The sequence below is a fragment of the Chrysochloris asiatica genome, unplaced genomic scaffold (assembly GCF_000296735.1).
Source record: "Chrysochloris asiatica unplaced genomic scaffold, ChrAsi1.0 scaffold00105, whole genome shotgun sequence".
NCBI classification, from domain to species: domain Eukaryota; kingdom Metazoa; phylum Chordata; class Mammalia; order Afrosoricida; family Chrysochloridae; genus Chrysochloris; species Chrysochloris asiatica.
In genome coordinates this window covers 10,964,338-10,979,841 of record NW_006408623.1, presented here as the reverse complement: position 1 = coordinate 10,979,841, position 15,504 = coordinate 10,964,338, and the positions used below count along the sequence as shown (strand labels likewise).

At 43.1% G+C, this 15,504-nt stretch overlaps 1 protein-coding gene and 1 pseudogene across 1 annotated transcript; both read right to left on the bottom strand.

The window, feature by feature from the left end:
- Positions 1-993: 993 nt before the first annotated feature.
- LOC102836595 (olfactory receptor 13A1-like) lies at positions 994-1,944 on the bottom strand. The gene has a single exon (XM_006867508.1). It carries the CDS (start codon positions 1,942-1,944, stop codon positions 994-996), a length of 951 nt encoding a protein of 316 aa, XP_006867570.1.
- A 9,397-nt stretch (positions 1,945-11,341) lies between these two features.
- LOC102836211 lies at positions 11,342-14,248 on the bottom strand (annotated as a pseudogene).
- Between the last annotated feature and the right edge of the window lie 1,256 nt (positions 14,249-15,504).

Here is a 15,504-nt window from a genome sequence, read left to right as displayed (position 1 = left end):
TGGACTGTAGAATAAATCTGGGGTTTGGGTGTAGTGCTGTAGGAAGAGTACTAAACTATTAACCTCAATACTGGCATGTCAAACCAACCAGCTGCTCCTCAGAAACTCTATACAGGGTCTGTATGACCTAAAGACACTCAACAACAACAGCCATAGCTGTGCAACTTTATAAATGGCTCCAGAGTTAACTTTGGACTATAGCTATAAATTTGCACAACACTGTCAAAGATTGATAATAAATGCAGCCAGAGAACAGATTAAATTACTAAGAGAAAGGAAGAGAGATGGGCTGAGACAATGAAGAATATCAATATTCAGAAACCAGAAACAGAATAAATTGGTGATAACAGTGGAATGGAAACAGAGGAAAAAATGAACCCATACAATCAATGTTTATTAAGATTTGTAAAACTAAAGAAAAAAGACAACTCTTTCCTGCTGTAGTAGTTTCCAGGTGAAGAACAATGATACCGGGGAAAAATAGAACTACACCTCTTTTCTTCAAGCCTTATGAGTGGAGACTGGGTACATATGTCTTTACCTTTCTGCCATGCCAAGGTCAGGAACTCTCTGTTGTGACGAGGAGTGACCAATCCTGGGTTTCCTGAACCATCTCCAAGAGAGTTAGATCAGAGAACTAAGTCTAGGTGAGGTCTTCACAACAGCATGTGAAGAATTCCCTACATTGGAACGCACAAAGTATTGTGTTCAGGGATTCTCATGGCCAAACCCGATCTCCACCCAAAAAGAAATGACAGTGACACTTTCTACATAAAACCTTGCTGCTGGGTGCCAACCCCCCTCACTCAAGCAGCCTGGTCATGCCAACAGAATCAGGAATGAGTAAGGTCCAGGTAAATCACTGGGTAGCTGACACAGGGGAAGCTCCCTTTTTGCAAATCCATCCAATTAGTTACCGTCTTGCACTTTGCCTCTTACTTCAGTTTTTTTAAAGTCATATTTTGAAATTAACAGACTTGACACTAGAATAATTCATGTGGCCACTCTCTTTCTCCACCAGGAGGCAGGGGCCACCTTCTGGATTGCTGCTTTCACATCTTTGTTTCTCAGTGTGTAGATGAGTGGGTTCAGAGCAGGACTGACAGCTGTGTACAATGCAGCCACCACCTTGTCATACTCCATTGAGGCACCAGAGCCCGGGAGGAAGTAGGTGTAGATGAGAGTGGAATAGTACAAGGTGACCACCAGGAGGTGAGAGGAGCAGGTATTGAAGGCTCGGCGCTTGCCTGAAGCTGAGCGGATGCGGAGGATGCTGGCCACGATGTAACCATAGGAAACCATAGTGACAAAGAAGTTGAACACACCGAAGTAGACATCAGCAATGATAATCATGATATTGTTTATGATTGTGGGGCTACAAGACAGCAGTAACAGTGAGGGGACTTCACACAAAAAATGATGGAGATGGTTGGAGTCACAGAAGGTCAGCCGTGCAATGAGACTAGTTTGCACTGTTGTGTTGACTACACCGATTGTCCACACAGCTGTGGCTAGTAGTGTACACAGTGTCCAACTCATGATGGTGCCATACCGCAGTGGCTGGCAGATGGCCACATAGCGGTCAAATGCCATAGCTGTGAGCAACACCAACTCAGCACCAAGGAACCAGGTTAGGAAAAAGAGTTGTGTTAGGCAGCCGTGATAAGAGATGGTATCCCCTTGCACTACCAAGCACTCTATAAGCTTGGGGAGAACAGTGCTTGAGCAGACTATGTCCAAAATGGACAGGTTAACAAGGAAGAAGTACATGGGGGTGTGCAGACTTGGGCTCAGAGTGATGAGTGTGATGATGAGGCCATTTCCTGCGAGACCTGCCAGGTAGAGGAGAAGAAAAAGGATGGAGAGCAGGCCCTGGACCTGTGGGTCTTCTGAGAAGCCCTGCAGAATGAACTCCACAACAGCCGTGTGGTTTCCTGCTGACATCTGGATGAACCTTTTGGGCCACTGGTCAGAAGGAAGCAAAAATCGATGGGTGTCATGGTCTTCAACCAGAGCCCTGATCACAACCCACCAAGACATGTTTGCATCTTCACCAAGAAAGCACATAACTAAGGCATCAATGTGTCTCTTCATTGGGAGTAGTGAGGGAATTACCTCTCATCCTGGACTCTTCTAAACCTTCCTCACAACTTTCCCCATTCATAAGCAGCAAGTCTGTCCCCAGCATCACACAGTCAGTTACACAAAAAGCACAGAATGAACCTGTATTAATTTTAATTTGGAACATATCCTTCCTGATCCAGGGACTCACACTGTAGTCTGCCTCTTAATGTCCAGGATTCAACCTTGGTCAATGTAGGTGACAAGTTGGGTGCCTGGTCTTTGCATCCCAGGAGAAAAAGCCTTGGTTGCAACTGGGGCACCTAGGACTCTACACTTGTAGGCCAACACAGCTACAGGGCAAGGAGGGACTTCAGTGTCAACTGCAGACTCACCTGTGCAGGTACAAGCATTACTGTCCAGCCAGCCTCACACACTTTAGGCTGCTCTCCAAGAATTCCTTCCTAGACCATCGTAAGGGAATGCACATAGCAACTGATCCATAGGCAGAAACACTGACCCTAGTTCAAAATCTGTCCCATTTATCCTGGAGTAGTAGGAAGCCCAATCTTTGAGGGAGCACAAGGCTATGTAGGGTTGGAGGTAGTAGGAATGGGCACATGCTGAGCCTCAGCACAGTTCGATGACCTCCCCACCAATGTAGAGACCCAGGTCTTTAGGCAGGGATACACTCAGAGAGCAGTTTAATTTACCAATATCAAGAGTCCCTCCACTGAGGTCATTACAAACCCCAGTGGATGTGGGAGAGTCCAAGGTCTAGATGCATTTGGGGTGGACTAAGGGCAACTCAGAGGCATAGTCCCCACCATTTTGTACCTTTGATCACTTACCTCCTTTACATGTAATTCGGACAGAAGACTACGCACACAATGGAATAAGTGCTCACTACTCTGTTTACGCAGCTCAAGGGTAGGAAAGTTCTGGTGTTTCTGACAGTTTGAACTACTGGTTAGTGAGTCCCTGACGTCATTCTTTGTGCCTGCACATAACCAGGGGCAGCACACCCCTCTCAGATCAGCAGTACAAGAGAGCCTTGAAGTGCAATGTGGGGTTCACACAAGGTCTCTGTCCCTGAGGGTCCATGCCATGCCCCACCCAATAGCCACATGTCATGTGAACCCCCAAACATCTACCAACATCTTATACATGTAGCAGCGATGCCCACTCACTCCTCTCTGGTCTCAACTCCCTAAAACAGAGATCTTCCTAGCTGCAGATCCACCTGCAGGTCCACCAGAGTCTCGGCCACTCCAACCATCTCACCTCCTACACCAGATTCATAGAAGACTTGGTGGCTGGTCGCCGCTGAGTCAGTAATCTCCCTCCCACATTAGAGACTGCAATGTACTTTGGAAATTAAGCACCCAGCTTGGTTCCCCTCTTACCAGGAGATGAACTGCACAGAATAGTCAGCACAACCAGCGGATGTGTGGCAGGTCCCGACACTACAGTTTCAAACTGAAATAACAAAAGACCAAAAATGAGTAAAGCACTTCTAGGGGATTTTTTTCCACAATAAAATACGTCAGAGTGAAAACAAAAGTGTCTTCAAACAAATCAAGAGAAAAATTAGGACACGTATTCCAAAAGACCACGGATAGACAGATAGACAGCTACTACCACTCATTATTATTGTCCACTACTAATACAAGGAAAGCATTTTTTGTCTGAACATGATGCCACATTTAAATGGGAAATACATAGCATCTTACTCAGGTGGGAAGGTGAGATGTGACCTATGTCTAAAGGTCCATACTTGCTGCTCGGTGGCTCCTGTGTTTTGCTATGGACCTTTAACTGGTGGCCTTCCCCTCCAGCAGACAGCTCAACTGGAAAGGTGCCCATGAGAGTAATTACCCCACCTGGAGGTAATAGGCCCCACGGGGCACATTCTGAGGCCGACTCCATTCAATGTTCAGGGTTCTGAATGGGACTGGGGACTGTGCTCCCAGGGCTGACACTGACCCCATGAGTGGGGGTTAGAAACCCTGAATTTCCCCACAGACTGACCCTGACACCAAGCTGACAGACAGGTCCTTAGGGGAAATCCTTGCCATGACAACTCAGAAAGAGCCTGTGTAAAACCAACTCCTGTGGAAAGATGATTTATTTTTAAACGGTTTTTAGAGCTGTTTTATTTTTTCTAACATCCTAGTGGCATGGGGAGTTAAGCACTGGATGCTAACTATAAAGGTCAGAGTTTCCAATACAGAAGCCATTTACAGTGAGTAAGAAGAGACATTCTGATTCTGTAAAGATTTAGAGCTACAGAAACCTGACAGAGCAGTTCTATCCTTTGCTTTAAAGTCTCTATGATTTGGAATCTAGCCAACAGCAATGGGTGGGTGTAGTTGAATTTTAGATTTCCATATCAGGACTGTTACATTTGTAGAAAGTTGAGAGGACGGTACAAACATCTCCCATACACCCCCCACCCAAGTTCCCTTGTTGTAAAGATCTTACAGTAGGTGGCACATTTGTCACAACAAATCAATCAATGTTGATACATGATTATTAACTGAAGTCCACACTTTCCCCTAATGTCCTTTCCCCACCCACACAGAAACCCACCAGTGTCCCAGTTACTGGTCATGTCTCCTGAGGCTCTTTTTCACTCTGACCCTGGTTGGATTAAGGCCTCTCTGTGCCCCCATGAGCTCTGCCAAAAATGAGCAAACAGACTTTGTTCCAGGAGAGATATACCTCACAAGCATAGTAAAGGTCGTGAAGCAGGCTTGGGAAGGATTGTTTTCAAGGAGTTGCAGAAGATGCCCCTCTCTCCACTGCAGGAAGCACCAAGATTGGGGCTGACTCAGGCCTGGGGTTGGGAACAGTAACCTTGCAAGGCATCTGCAGCTGTGTTTGGGAGCACACAGAAAAGACCCTGAATGAGTCACAGGGTCACAGAAGAGGCAGGTGCTGGTGGACAGTCACATGGACCACAGAGCAAGAGGCAGTGGGGATTCTACCAGACACATTACCATGCCAGGACTATACTGGACCAAAAAGTTTGTAGGACATCTGCTGAAGCTTCAGGAATGATGACCATGGAGGTGAGGAAGCCACAGAGATGTAAATATTGACTCAAATTTTGTCTGTACTGCAGAAGTCAATTCAGGGCTGTTCCCCAAAAGGCTTATCTAATGGATGTCAGGTGCCCGGGCTGCCACATGAGTGAGGAATCACTGAGCAATTATTAACCAACGTATTTACTGTCTCCAGCTGTAAGACAGCATTAGAAAATTTAAATTAATGTTTCATATTTAGAAGCCTCCAAGCATCATAGCAGCTCTGGTAACACAGTGGATTACGACCTGAGCTTCTTAACAAAAGGTCAGCTGTTCAAATCTACTAGCTGCCCCATGAGAGAAAGATGGAGCTTTCTGCTGCCATAAATATTTGCATCCTTAGAAATTATATACAGGGTCTCTATAAATCAGAATGAACTCAACAGCACATCACCACTACCACCGTGCGTCATGGAGTCCTGCTGTGGCACTACACAGGGTCATTATGAGTCAGAAGCAGTTCAGTGACACATAACAACAATGCATCATGGTAGACTGTGTGATCATGCTTTAATGAGTACAGGAAGAGAAGAACTTTAAAAAAAAAATAGCTTTGAGCACATCATAAACATATTTTCAGCAATAAAATTAAAGAAGATGCAGTTTTTATTTTCATTTAGTTCCATTATGTGTAGAGTAAAACATTAGTGAATTTGCCTTGTATTTTTGGGCTGAAATTTTGGAAAAATTATGTAAAAGATGGTTGTCAGATATGTGAACAGGGGTCAATTTCAGTAATTGCTACAGGCACTGTTTTCCTCTGTTTCCTCACTTTATTCCCAGACAATAAGGAAGAAGTGGTTGAGGAAGGTTCAGGGCAAGACATGGGATTGGACTCAAGCAGGGCCATGCCACTGCACCCCAGAGAAATAGCACTGTAACACCCCAAACAAGATGCAACCATACAAAGCCAAGCATTTGTTGAAATACAAATAAATTTTTTAAAAGGCAGCCCTGTCCTCATGTCCCTCCTCAGACTGTGGTCCAGGCTCAGGTACAGCTAAGCTCACAAAGCAGCAGGGATTCTCTGAGAACATAGTCCCCTGCACATCCCAGTGTCTGACTCCACCTCTGAAACCCTAACTTGCAAGGCCTGATACACTGTACATAATATTCTCAACTATGACAATCCCCACAGACAGTGTCCACCTGACAGCATGTATGGGATGGCTTCATTCATCAACTGTATCTGGTCCAGATACAACCACTGAAGTTCTTTCCTGGACTCGATGGAATCTTCTCTTCTTCTGTCCTACAGTCCTGGATCCCTTTAAGCCTTTGCCAGATTTGCTCCTATCTATAAATATAAATCAGAGTCAACAAACACAATGAACCAATTTGAAGATTTTCTTTAACCTCGTTTGAAGTTGTCAAAAATTTCATTTTCCTTGGATCCTCAATCGGTACTTATGGAAACAGAAATCAAGAAATCAAAAGACTCTCAGTTCCTGATTGCAAACTCTACGTGTTGAGGTTCAGGCCTAGAAGAGAAAAGCTTTATGTGTATGGAGTTGAAAAAACAGCCAGAAATCAGTCTGAGAGATACTAGTTTATTACAGATTAGAAAATAAAAGAGAGATGGTTTACCAACAAGGAAACTTGTTAGCAGGACATGACAGCTGTCTCCAGTGGTGGCTTTCTGGACAGTGAAGTGTTTCCATATAGGAGGAGGTTTTAGGGTCTCTTTTTATCATATGTGGTAAACAAGTCTTGTATTCCAGGCTGTATTAAGAGAATATTATCTCCAGTGAAGAGAAAAATAGGAAAACAGCCTGGCTCCAGCTACTTGCTACTACTTCCTAGATACATAAGCAGTCAATGGGAACATAGGTATGCTAGGTCAGGAACATAGAATGAAGAAGAGATAGAAAGAAGAGAAAAGTTTTTCAAAAGCTTCTCCTGGGTTGACATTAGTGTGGCCATTTGTAAGTGTTCAGCTTCTGTCCCTACACTCTGCCCAAATATCCCTAATAGTCCTGACAATCTTACAACAATCTTCTACACAGTCCCTCAGACCTGGACTTTATGGAATTCTAATCAAAGGACACAGCTACAATATATACTAAAACAGAGCACTATCTCCAGGCACAAGATCCTCATGATAGAAAGGAATGCAAGACTCCATGAAGCCCAGGTTGATTTTCTAATGACAGAAGAGGTGGCAGCTCTCCACATACCCATTAATGTGATTTGTTCCTTCCATCAGCAAACACTGTGGCCCAGATGGCCAAGACATTAGTGTAGACATTAAGGACTAAAGGACAAAGAGGTGACAGGTACCAACATAAATGCAAGATTTTTTTATGGTGGAGGATGGAACCAATGTGACACTTGTACACCTGTACCTAGCCCTATCATCAAAGGCCCAAAATATAAACAACAAAAATCCATCAGGAACCAATTTGCCATTTTGAGGAAGTCAGGACAATAAATCTTTGCTGGGCTAAGTCCTGAGCAGTGCCAAGAGAAGATTCTGAGATTCTCCAGGCACCAGCAATGGGCAGTCGCATTCAGTGGATGTTTGGAATCTAATGACCTTCTGAAGTCTCTGTGTCAGTAACTGATAAACACTGAACCGAGTCTGTTGATATGTGTTGATGCATCACAGAGTTTCTGGTAGGCATTGGGTCCAATGTGGTAACAAATGTGTGTCATGCCATACAGTTTGCTTCATGATACCATTCATTCATTCATTCATTCATTCCACCAGCCTAGACACAGTTGGATTGTATGGCATATGGAAGTGCCAAACAATGCTCAAATTATCTGCCCACTCCCGCATCTTATGCCCATTTTTTTTTTTTTTTATGTATCCACTTAGTCACTTGTTGTAGTGGCACTTGCTTTATGATACACAGCCTGGCCAGTTCATCAGCTTGGGCATTCCCCAGTGAAGAAAAGGGTGAACATATGAAAAACAACACTGTCTGTGTCTTGTATGAGAGCCCAGATGTCCTTCCATAGTTCCATCCCCCAGAGAGTTTGTTGGTTCATTCACCACTCTTGTTCTTTCCACTGAATTATCAATAATGTCAGTAGTTTATACACTGCCCAACTTCCCATGCGTAGGACTATGTGGCTGAGCTTGTGCATCAGTATCATCCAGCAACCCTCAACTCTGACCACTAACTATTCTGCCTCATGCCCTGGCCTATCCACATACATCCCATGGCTTGTTGTATAGCTACTGCAGTCCACTATGAGGGGCTACCTGGAGCCAGACTTCCTCTGAAGTTTGTTCAATGCCTTCTCATATGTGACTCTCATGTAGGGGCTCTTCTGTTGTGGAAAGCCAATGCCTTCCATTGGTGACATAGGTAACTAGTCCAAGAATCTGATGTAGCTTGGCACTCAACTTCTTTGTTGCAAATATGCATGCCATTTGGACAGTGGGCTACACTGAACCACTCCCAATTGGCATTTAGCAAAGTCCTTGACCTATCCCTGTATGAGATAGTACATTCATACAGTTACAGGGGCCCCTTTTGTGACATCTTCTACAAGGTGTAAGTTATACACTGCACACAGTTGGTTTTTCTAAAGAATTATATCAGATTTCTGTACCCTTCCACAGTTAAAACAAAAATCCTAAGGCAATGCATCAAAGCTGTTGTGGTTGCCACAGGCCCCAGTCATACCCCTCTACCTAGCTGACAATAGCAATGCACACTCTTGCGCTACAGCTGTGATCCCAAGAGATAGCAGCACCTGCTTTGCTGTTACTTTAGCCTCATTTAAGGACTGTTCCACCTTGAGAATCCCAAATTATTCCTTTATATAATAGATGGTAGAGGGGGTGCAGAGTCTGTGCTGAATGGGGAATAAAAGGTCTCATCATCACCAGGAATGTTTGCATCTCCTTAATTTTGTAGGGAATGGGTATTATTCCCCTTTGTCATTTATAGCCTTGGGAACCACCATTGTCTTACCCAAGTATACAACACCCAAGAATTTGACAGATGATCCAGAACCCTGCAGTTTGGCATCATTGAAATTGGCATCCTCTGGAATTCAGGTGTGACACTAGCAGCGGAGCTACTTGTTGAAACAGAGGCAGAGAATTATAGGTTAACATGACCTCATCAATATCATGAAACAGGTGAATACGAGAGGGCTTATGCTACTTTTCTAGGGCCTGAGCCACCCACCAATGAATCAAGGTGCACTCATGCTAGTGTCTAATCATGTTGACAACCCGTGATATGCAGATGATAAAAGATTGCTTGTTGAAAGCAAAGAGGACTTACAGTACCTACTGTTGAAGATCAAAGACCACAGTCTTTAGCATGGATTGCATCTCAGTATAAAGAAAACAAAAAATCTAACAAGTGGACCAATGAATACTATCATTATAAATGGAGAAAATAAATTGATGTTATCAATGACTTCATTGTGCTTATATCTAAAAATAGCATGATGAAAGCAACAGGCAGGAAATCAAATGACATTTTACATTAGGCAAAGCTGCTGCATAAGACCTCTTTAAAGTGTTGAAGAGCAAAGATACTAGTGACATACTTCCAGAGTCACAGCAACATGCTAGACACCCAGTAAAACAAATTCACAGACAAGAAGTGGACACAAATGTTTAGAGAAGCTTTATTTGTAATAGTCAAAAGCTAAAAACAATATAAATGTCAATTGGCAGATAAATAAAATGTGGTGTTGTGTTTTTGACTAACAGAATATTAATCAAAGCTAAAAAAAAAAAAGATAAACAACTGATACATGCTACATTTCAAATCTTTATATGCAATGTAACTTTCTATTGTTTTTAAATCTTGAATAATAAACTGTGAAAGTTATAGATCTGGACACAAGGCTGAACTAATCTTGGTAAAGATTTGGATGCAAGTAGATGAGTTAGAAGGTGTCCTGTCACCCAGTAGGAACCCTATGGCAACAAGTGTAAGTGTCAGAAGTGAAAAAAGAAATGGATGTGGTGATGTTCAAGTTAAATCATTGTACTTGGAGATGGTCTACATACAGAAGCTAAGAAAGAATATCAAGAATTGTTCAATAACTGACTGCTGCAACTAGAGGGTGCTGAGGAAACTCAAATTCATACACATAAACCAGCTATGTGGGATCCCTGAAAGATTTCCAAGAATCTACAACAGTTTCTTGACCAGGTAAACCAGTTGTAGAGGGTAAGGTCTGGACTGTAGAATAATGCTGGGGTCTGGGCGTGGTGCTGTAGGATAAGTACTAAACTGTTAGCCTCAATCTTGGCAGGTCAAATCAACTAGCTGTTCCTCAGAAACCTTATAGAGGGTCTCTATGAGTTGGAACTGACCTAAAGACATGCAACAACAATAGCAGTAGCTGGGTGGTTTTATAAATGGCTCCAGGGTTAGCTTTGGACTATAGTTATAAATTTGCACATCATTGTCAAAGATTAATAATAAATGCAGCCCGAGAACAGATCAAATTACTAAGAGAACGCAAGAGAGCTGGGCTGAGGAAATGGAAAATATCAAAATTTAGAACCTAAAAACAGAATAAGATCAGTGATAATAGTGGAAAAGAAACTGAGGAAAAACTGAACCCATGCAACTAATGTTTATTAATATTTATAAAAGTAAAGACAAAAAGACAATTCTTTCCTGCTATGGTAGAGCCTAGAGGTGAAGAATGAAAATACCTTCTGTGGAAGGGATAAAATAGAACTATGCCTCTTTTCTTCGGGTCTTATGAGTGGAGACTGGGTTACACGTGTCTTTATCTCTCTGCTATGCAAAGGTCAGGACGTCACTGTTGTAATGAGAAGTGACCACTCCAGGGTTTTACGGACCCACCCCAAGAGAACTAGATCAGAGAAGAAGGTCTAGGTGGGGTCTTCACAACAGCATGTCAAGAAATTCCCACATTAGAGTTCCCAAAGTAATGTGTTCAGGGGTCCTCCTTGCCACTCCACCCTAAAAGAAGTGACAGTAACACCCTCTTCATAAAGTGTTGCTGCTAGGTGTCAATCCCCCTCACACACAGTAGCCTGAGTTACAACAACAGAATCAGGAGTGAGTTAAAGGTCCGGGTAAATCACTGGACGAATGACACAGGGGAAGCTCTTTTTTCACAAATCCATCCCATTAGTTACCTTCTTGCCATTTACCTCTTGTTTCTAATTGTCAAAGTCATACTTAGAAATTAACAGAATGGACACTAGAATAATTCACGTGACCACTCTCTAGTCACCAGGAGGCAGCGATCACCTTCTGGAGTGCAGCTTTTACATCCTTGTTCCTCAAGGTGTAAATGAGTGGGTTCAGGGCAGGGCTGACTGCTGTGTACAACACAGTCACCACCTTCCCATTCTCCATTAAGGCACCAGAGACTGGGAGGAAGTAGGTTTAGATGACAGTGGAGCAGTACAAGGTGACCACCAGGAGGTTGGAGAAGCAGGTAAAGAAGGCTCAGTGCTTGCCAGAAGCTAAGCGGATGTGGAGGATGTTGGCCATGATGTAGCCATAGAAGGCCAGTGTGAGGAAGAAGTTGACCACGCCAAAGAAGACATCAGCCATGATAATCATGACATCATTTAGGAGTGTGGTGCTACAAGACAACAACAGCAGCAAGGGGACTTCATCTAAGAAACACTGGATGTGGTTGGAGTCACAGAAGGTAAGCTGTGCTAGGTGGCCTGTGTACATTGATGTGTTGACTACACTGAATATCCACACAGCTATGTAGCCATAGCCAGAGCACACAGTGGCCAACTCATGATGGTGTATCCATCTTTTTGCTATTGTAAATAGTGCAGCTATGAACATTGGTGTGCATATATCTTCCTGTGTTGTGGCTCATTTTTCTTATGGGTAAATACGAAGTAGAAGAATTGCTGGATCGTATGGTATTTCTATTTTCAACCTTCTGAGGAAGTGCCATATTGCTTTTCCAGAGAGGTTGGGCCATTTTGCAGTCCCACCAGCAATGCAGGAGTGTCCCAGTCTCTCCACATCCCTGCCAGCATTTATTGTCCTCAACTTTTTTTTATCTTTGCTGTTATTGTTGGTGTGAGATGATATCTCATTGTTGTTTTGATTTGCATCTCTCTAATGGCTAGTGATGATGAACATTTTTTCATATGTTTGTTGGCTGCCTGGATCTCCTCCCTGGTGAAGTGTCTGTTCATATCCTGTGCCCATTTCTTAATTGGGTTATTTGTCTTATTTTTGTAGATGTGTAGTATTTTCCTATATATTTTAGAGATGAGTCCCTTATCTGATATGTCGTTGCAAAAGATTTTTTCCCAGTCTGTGGGTTCCCTTTTTACTCTCCTGGTGAAGTCCTTTGATGAACACAAGTTTTTAATTTTTAGTAAGTCCCACTCGTCTATTTTGTCTATTTTTGTTTGTGTACTTTTCAAAATGTTTGGCAGTCTGTCTATGTCCTGGATTAGTGCCCTCATGTTTGTCCCTATTTTTTCACTGATGATCTTCATAATTTTGGGATTCACATTTAGGTCTTTAATCCATGTTGAGTTCATTTTTTTATATGGCATGAGGCAAAGGTCTTGTTTCTGTCTTTTACATAACGATTTCCAGTTCTGCCAGCACCATTTGTTAAAGAGATTGTCTCTTTCCCATGTTATGTGCTTAGGCATTTTGTCGAAGATCATTTGGCTATAAGTGGTTGGGTTGATATCTGGATTCTCGGTTCTGTTTCATTGTACAGTACCAGGCTGTTTTTACCACCGTAGCCATGTAGTAAAGTCTGAAATTGGGAGTGAGAGACCTCCAACCTTGTTCTTCCTTTTAAGCAGTGCTTTGCTTATCCTGGGTCTCCTTCCTTTCCATATAAAATTAGTAATTGTCCTTTCCATCTCTTTGAAGAATGTTGTTGGAATCTGGATTGCCTCCCACTTTGGAGACTGCAACTTACTTTGGAGATTAGGCACCCTGCTTGGGTCCCTTCTTACCAGGAGATCAATTGCACAGATAAGTCATCACAACCAGCAGATGAGTGACAGATCCCAGCACTTTAATTTCAAAATGAAATAACAAAAGACATGATCAAAACACTTTTAGGGTTTTTTTCCCACAATAAAATAAGTCAGAGTAAAATCAAAAGTGTCTTTAAGCAAATCAATAGCAAAGTTAGGACAGATAACCCAAACAGCCAGTGATAGACAGACTGATACTGCCACTATTATTACTGTTCACTACTAATACAAGGGATGCATCCCAATCATTTTTGTGTGAACATGATGCCACATTTACATGGCAGATACATAACATCTTACTCAGGTGGGAAGATGAGATAACTTGTGTCTAAAGGCCCACACTTGATGCTCGGTGGCACCTGTGTTTTTCTATGGGCCATCCCTTCCAGCAGTCACCTCATCTGGAGAGCTGCCCTGGAGAGTAATTAACCACCTGGAGACAGTAGGCCCCATGTGGCACAGTCCAAGGCTGACTCAGTTCAATGGCCAGTGTTCTGAATGTAACTGGGGACTGTGCTCCCAGACCTGGCACTGATGCCATGTGTGAGGGTTGGGAAAACTGCATGTCCCATAGGCTGGGTCTGGCAACTAAGCTGACAGATTTTTAGGGGAAATGCTATGAACCTCAGATAACAGCCTGCATAAAACCAACCCCTGTGGAAAGATGGGTTTTCATTTAAACAATTTTTAGAGCTGTTTTAGTTTTTAGAGCCCTGGTGGCACAGTGGGTTAAGCACTGAGTGCTGACTATAAAGGTCAGAGGTTTTAACACAGAAGCCACTTACAGGGGAAAATATGAGGCATTCTAATTCTGTAAAGATTTATAGACACAGAAACCCTATGGAACAGTTCTTTCCTTTTATATCACTATAAGTTGAAATCTAGTCAACAGCAATGGGTTTAGTAGACTTTTAGATTTTTATATCAGGACTATTATATTGGTAAAAAGTTGAGAGGATGGTACAAACATCTCCCATACACCTCCCACCCAAGTTCCCATGTTGTAAAGATCTTAGAGTACGATGGTACATTTGTCACAACAAATGGACCAATACTGATATATAATTACTAACTGAAGTCCACAATTGATCCACTTTCCCCTAATGTCCTTTTATCATCCACACAGGACTCCACCAGTGGCACAGTTACATGCCATGTCTCCTGAGGCTCTTCTTGACTCTGACTCTGATGAGATTAATGCATCCCTGTGCCATCATTTGCTCTGCCAAAAAATGAGCAAAACAGACTTCCAGTTTGGGTGGCAGCAGAAGCAGAGACAGGTAGGACAGGCTCCAAGGGGGATGGACTGAAAACCCAGAGAAGTTGCTTTCACAGAATAGCACCAGAGCTCTGGATCTACCATAAGGTGTAGGGCATTAATTTCCCACACACACTAGTGGAAAAATCATGATATAAAGGAAAATACTGCAAGTTAGAAATCACTTGAGACATGGGACTCTCTCTGTGGCTACAATGCCAGGGCAGAGTTCAGAGGGCGGAGCTACAGCCACACCTGCACAGGGAACCAGAGCTAAAAGCAGTGCAGTGACATTGCAAAAGGAAGTGCAGGGGGCATTCTACACATTTTTTCCTCCTTTTTCCTGTCACACCTTCTTTGTCCAGCCTGGATGCCTTCAGGTGGGTGGGTGCGCAGACCTCCTAAAAACAATTCCAGCGTTAAGCCCACAGTTTTCCCCATGGCACAGAGAAAGCGCCCCATCAGTACCAAGAGCAATTCTTTGGTGACTGCTTATGATGTCAGCCTCTGGGTCACAACCCTAAAATTAACTTGTTCAGGACCCTTTACTCCAACATATCCAGCAAGAAAAAAGCATGCCTGTCAGGTCTGACAGACAAACCATATGAACAATATGTTAAGCTTCAACATAAAAGAACACAACTATCTCAAGACTTATACTGTGCACATGCAGATACCTAACTGACCTTCAGAGACCAAAATAGTAGACAATATTTCTTCCATTAACTTTTCAATATCTTTCTATGCACCTCTACAGTGGTGACTAGAGGAGGGGCCTGAGCGTGCGGACACCCCCACCCACAGCTGGAGGCTTCTACTGTGCAAACACACTGCTTATGTAGCCAGGCAACTGGACAGTTGGCCATAGTTCTATTTTTCTTTCAAAGTGGTGGTTTTTGTCTCTGCTTTTATATTGCTTCTGCTTTGGGTCCTTTTGATCACACATTTTTCCTGGAGGTGGGAGCTTTTTCTCCCTACATTACCCAGGAAGAGTCAACAATCATGACCATATAGCAAAGCTACAAGCGTACCCCATAATATTCCACCATTGAGACAAGAGCCAATAACAGCTTCTAAGCATTACACTTGAAAAGGGACACCTATGTCCTGACCTTATCCACCAAGAGACACCCAGTAAGCTTAACAACACAGCA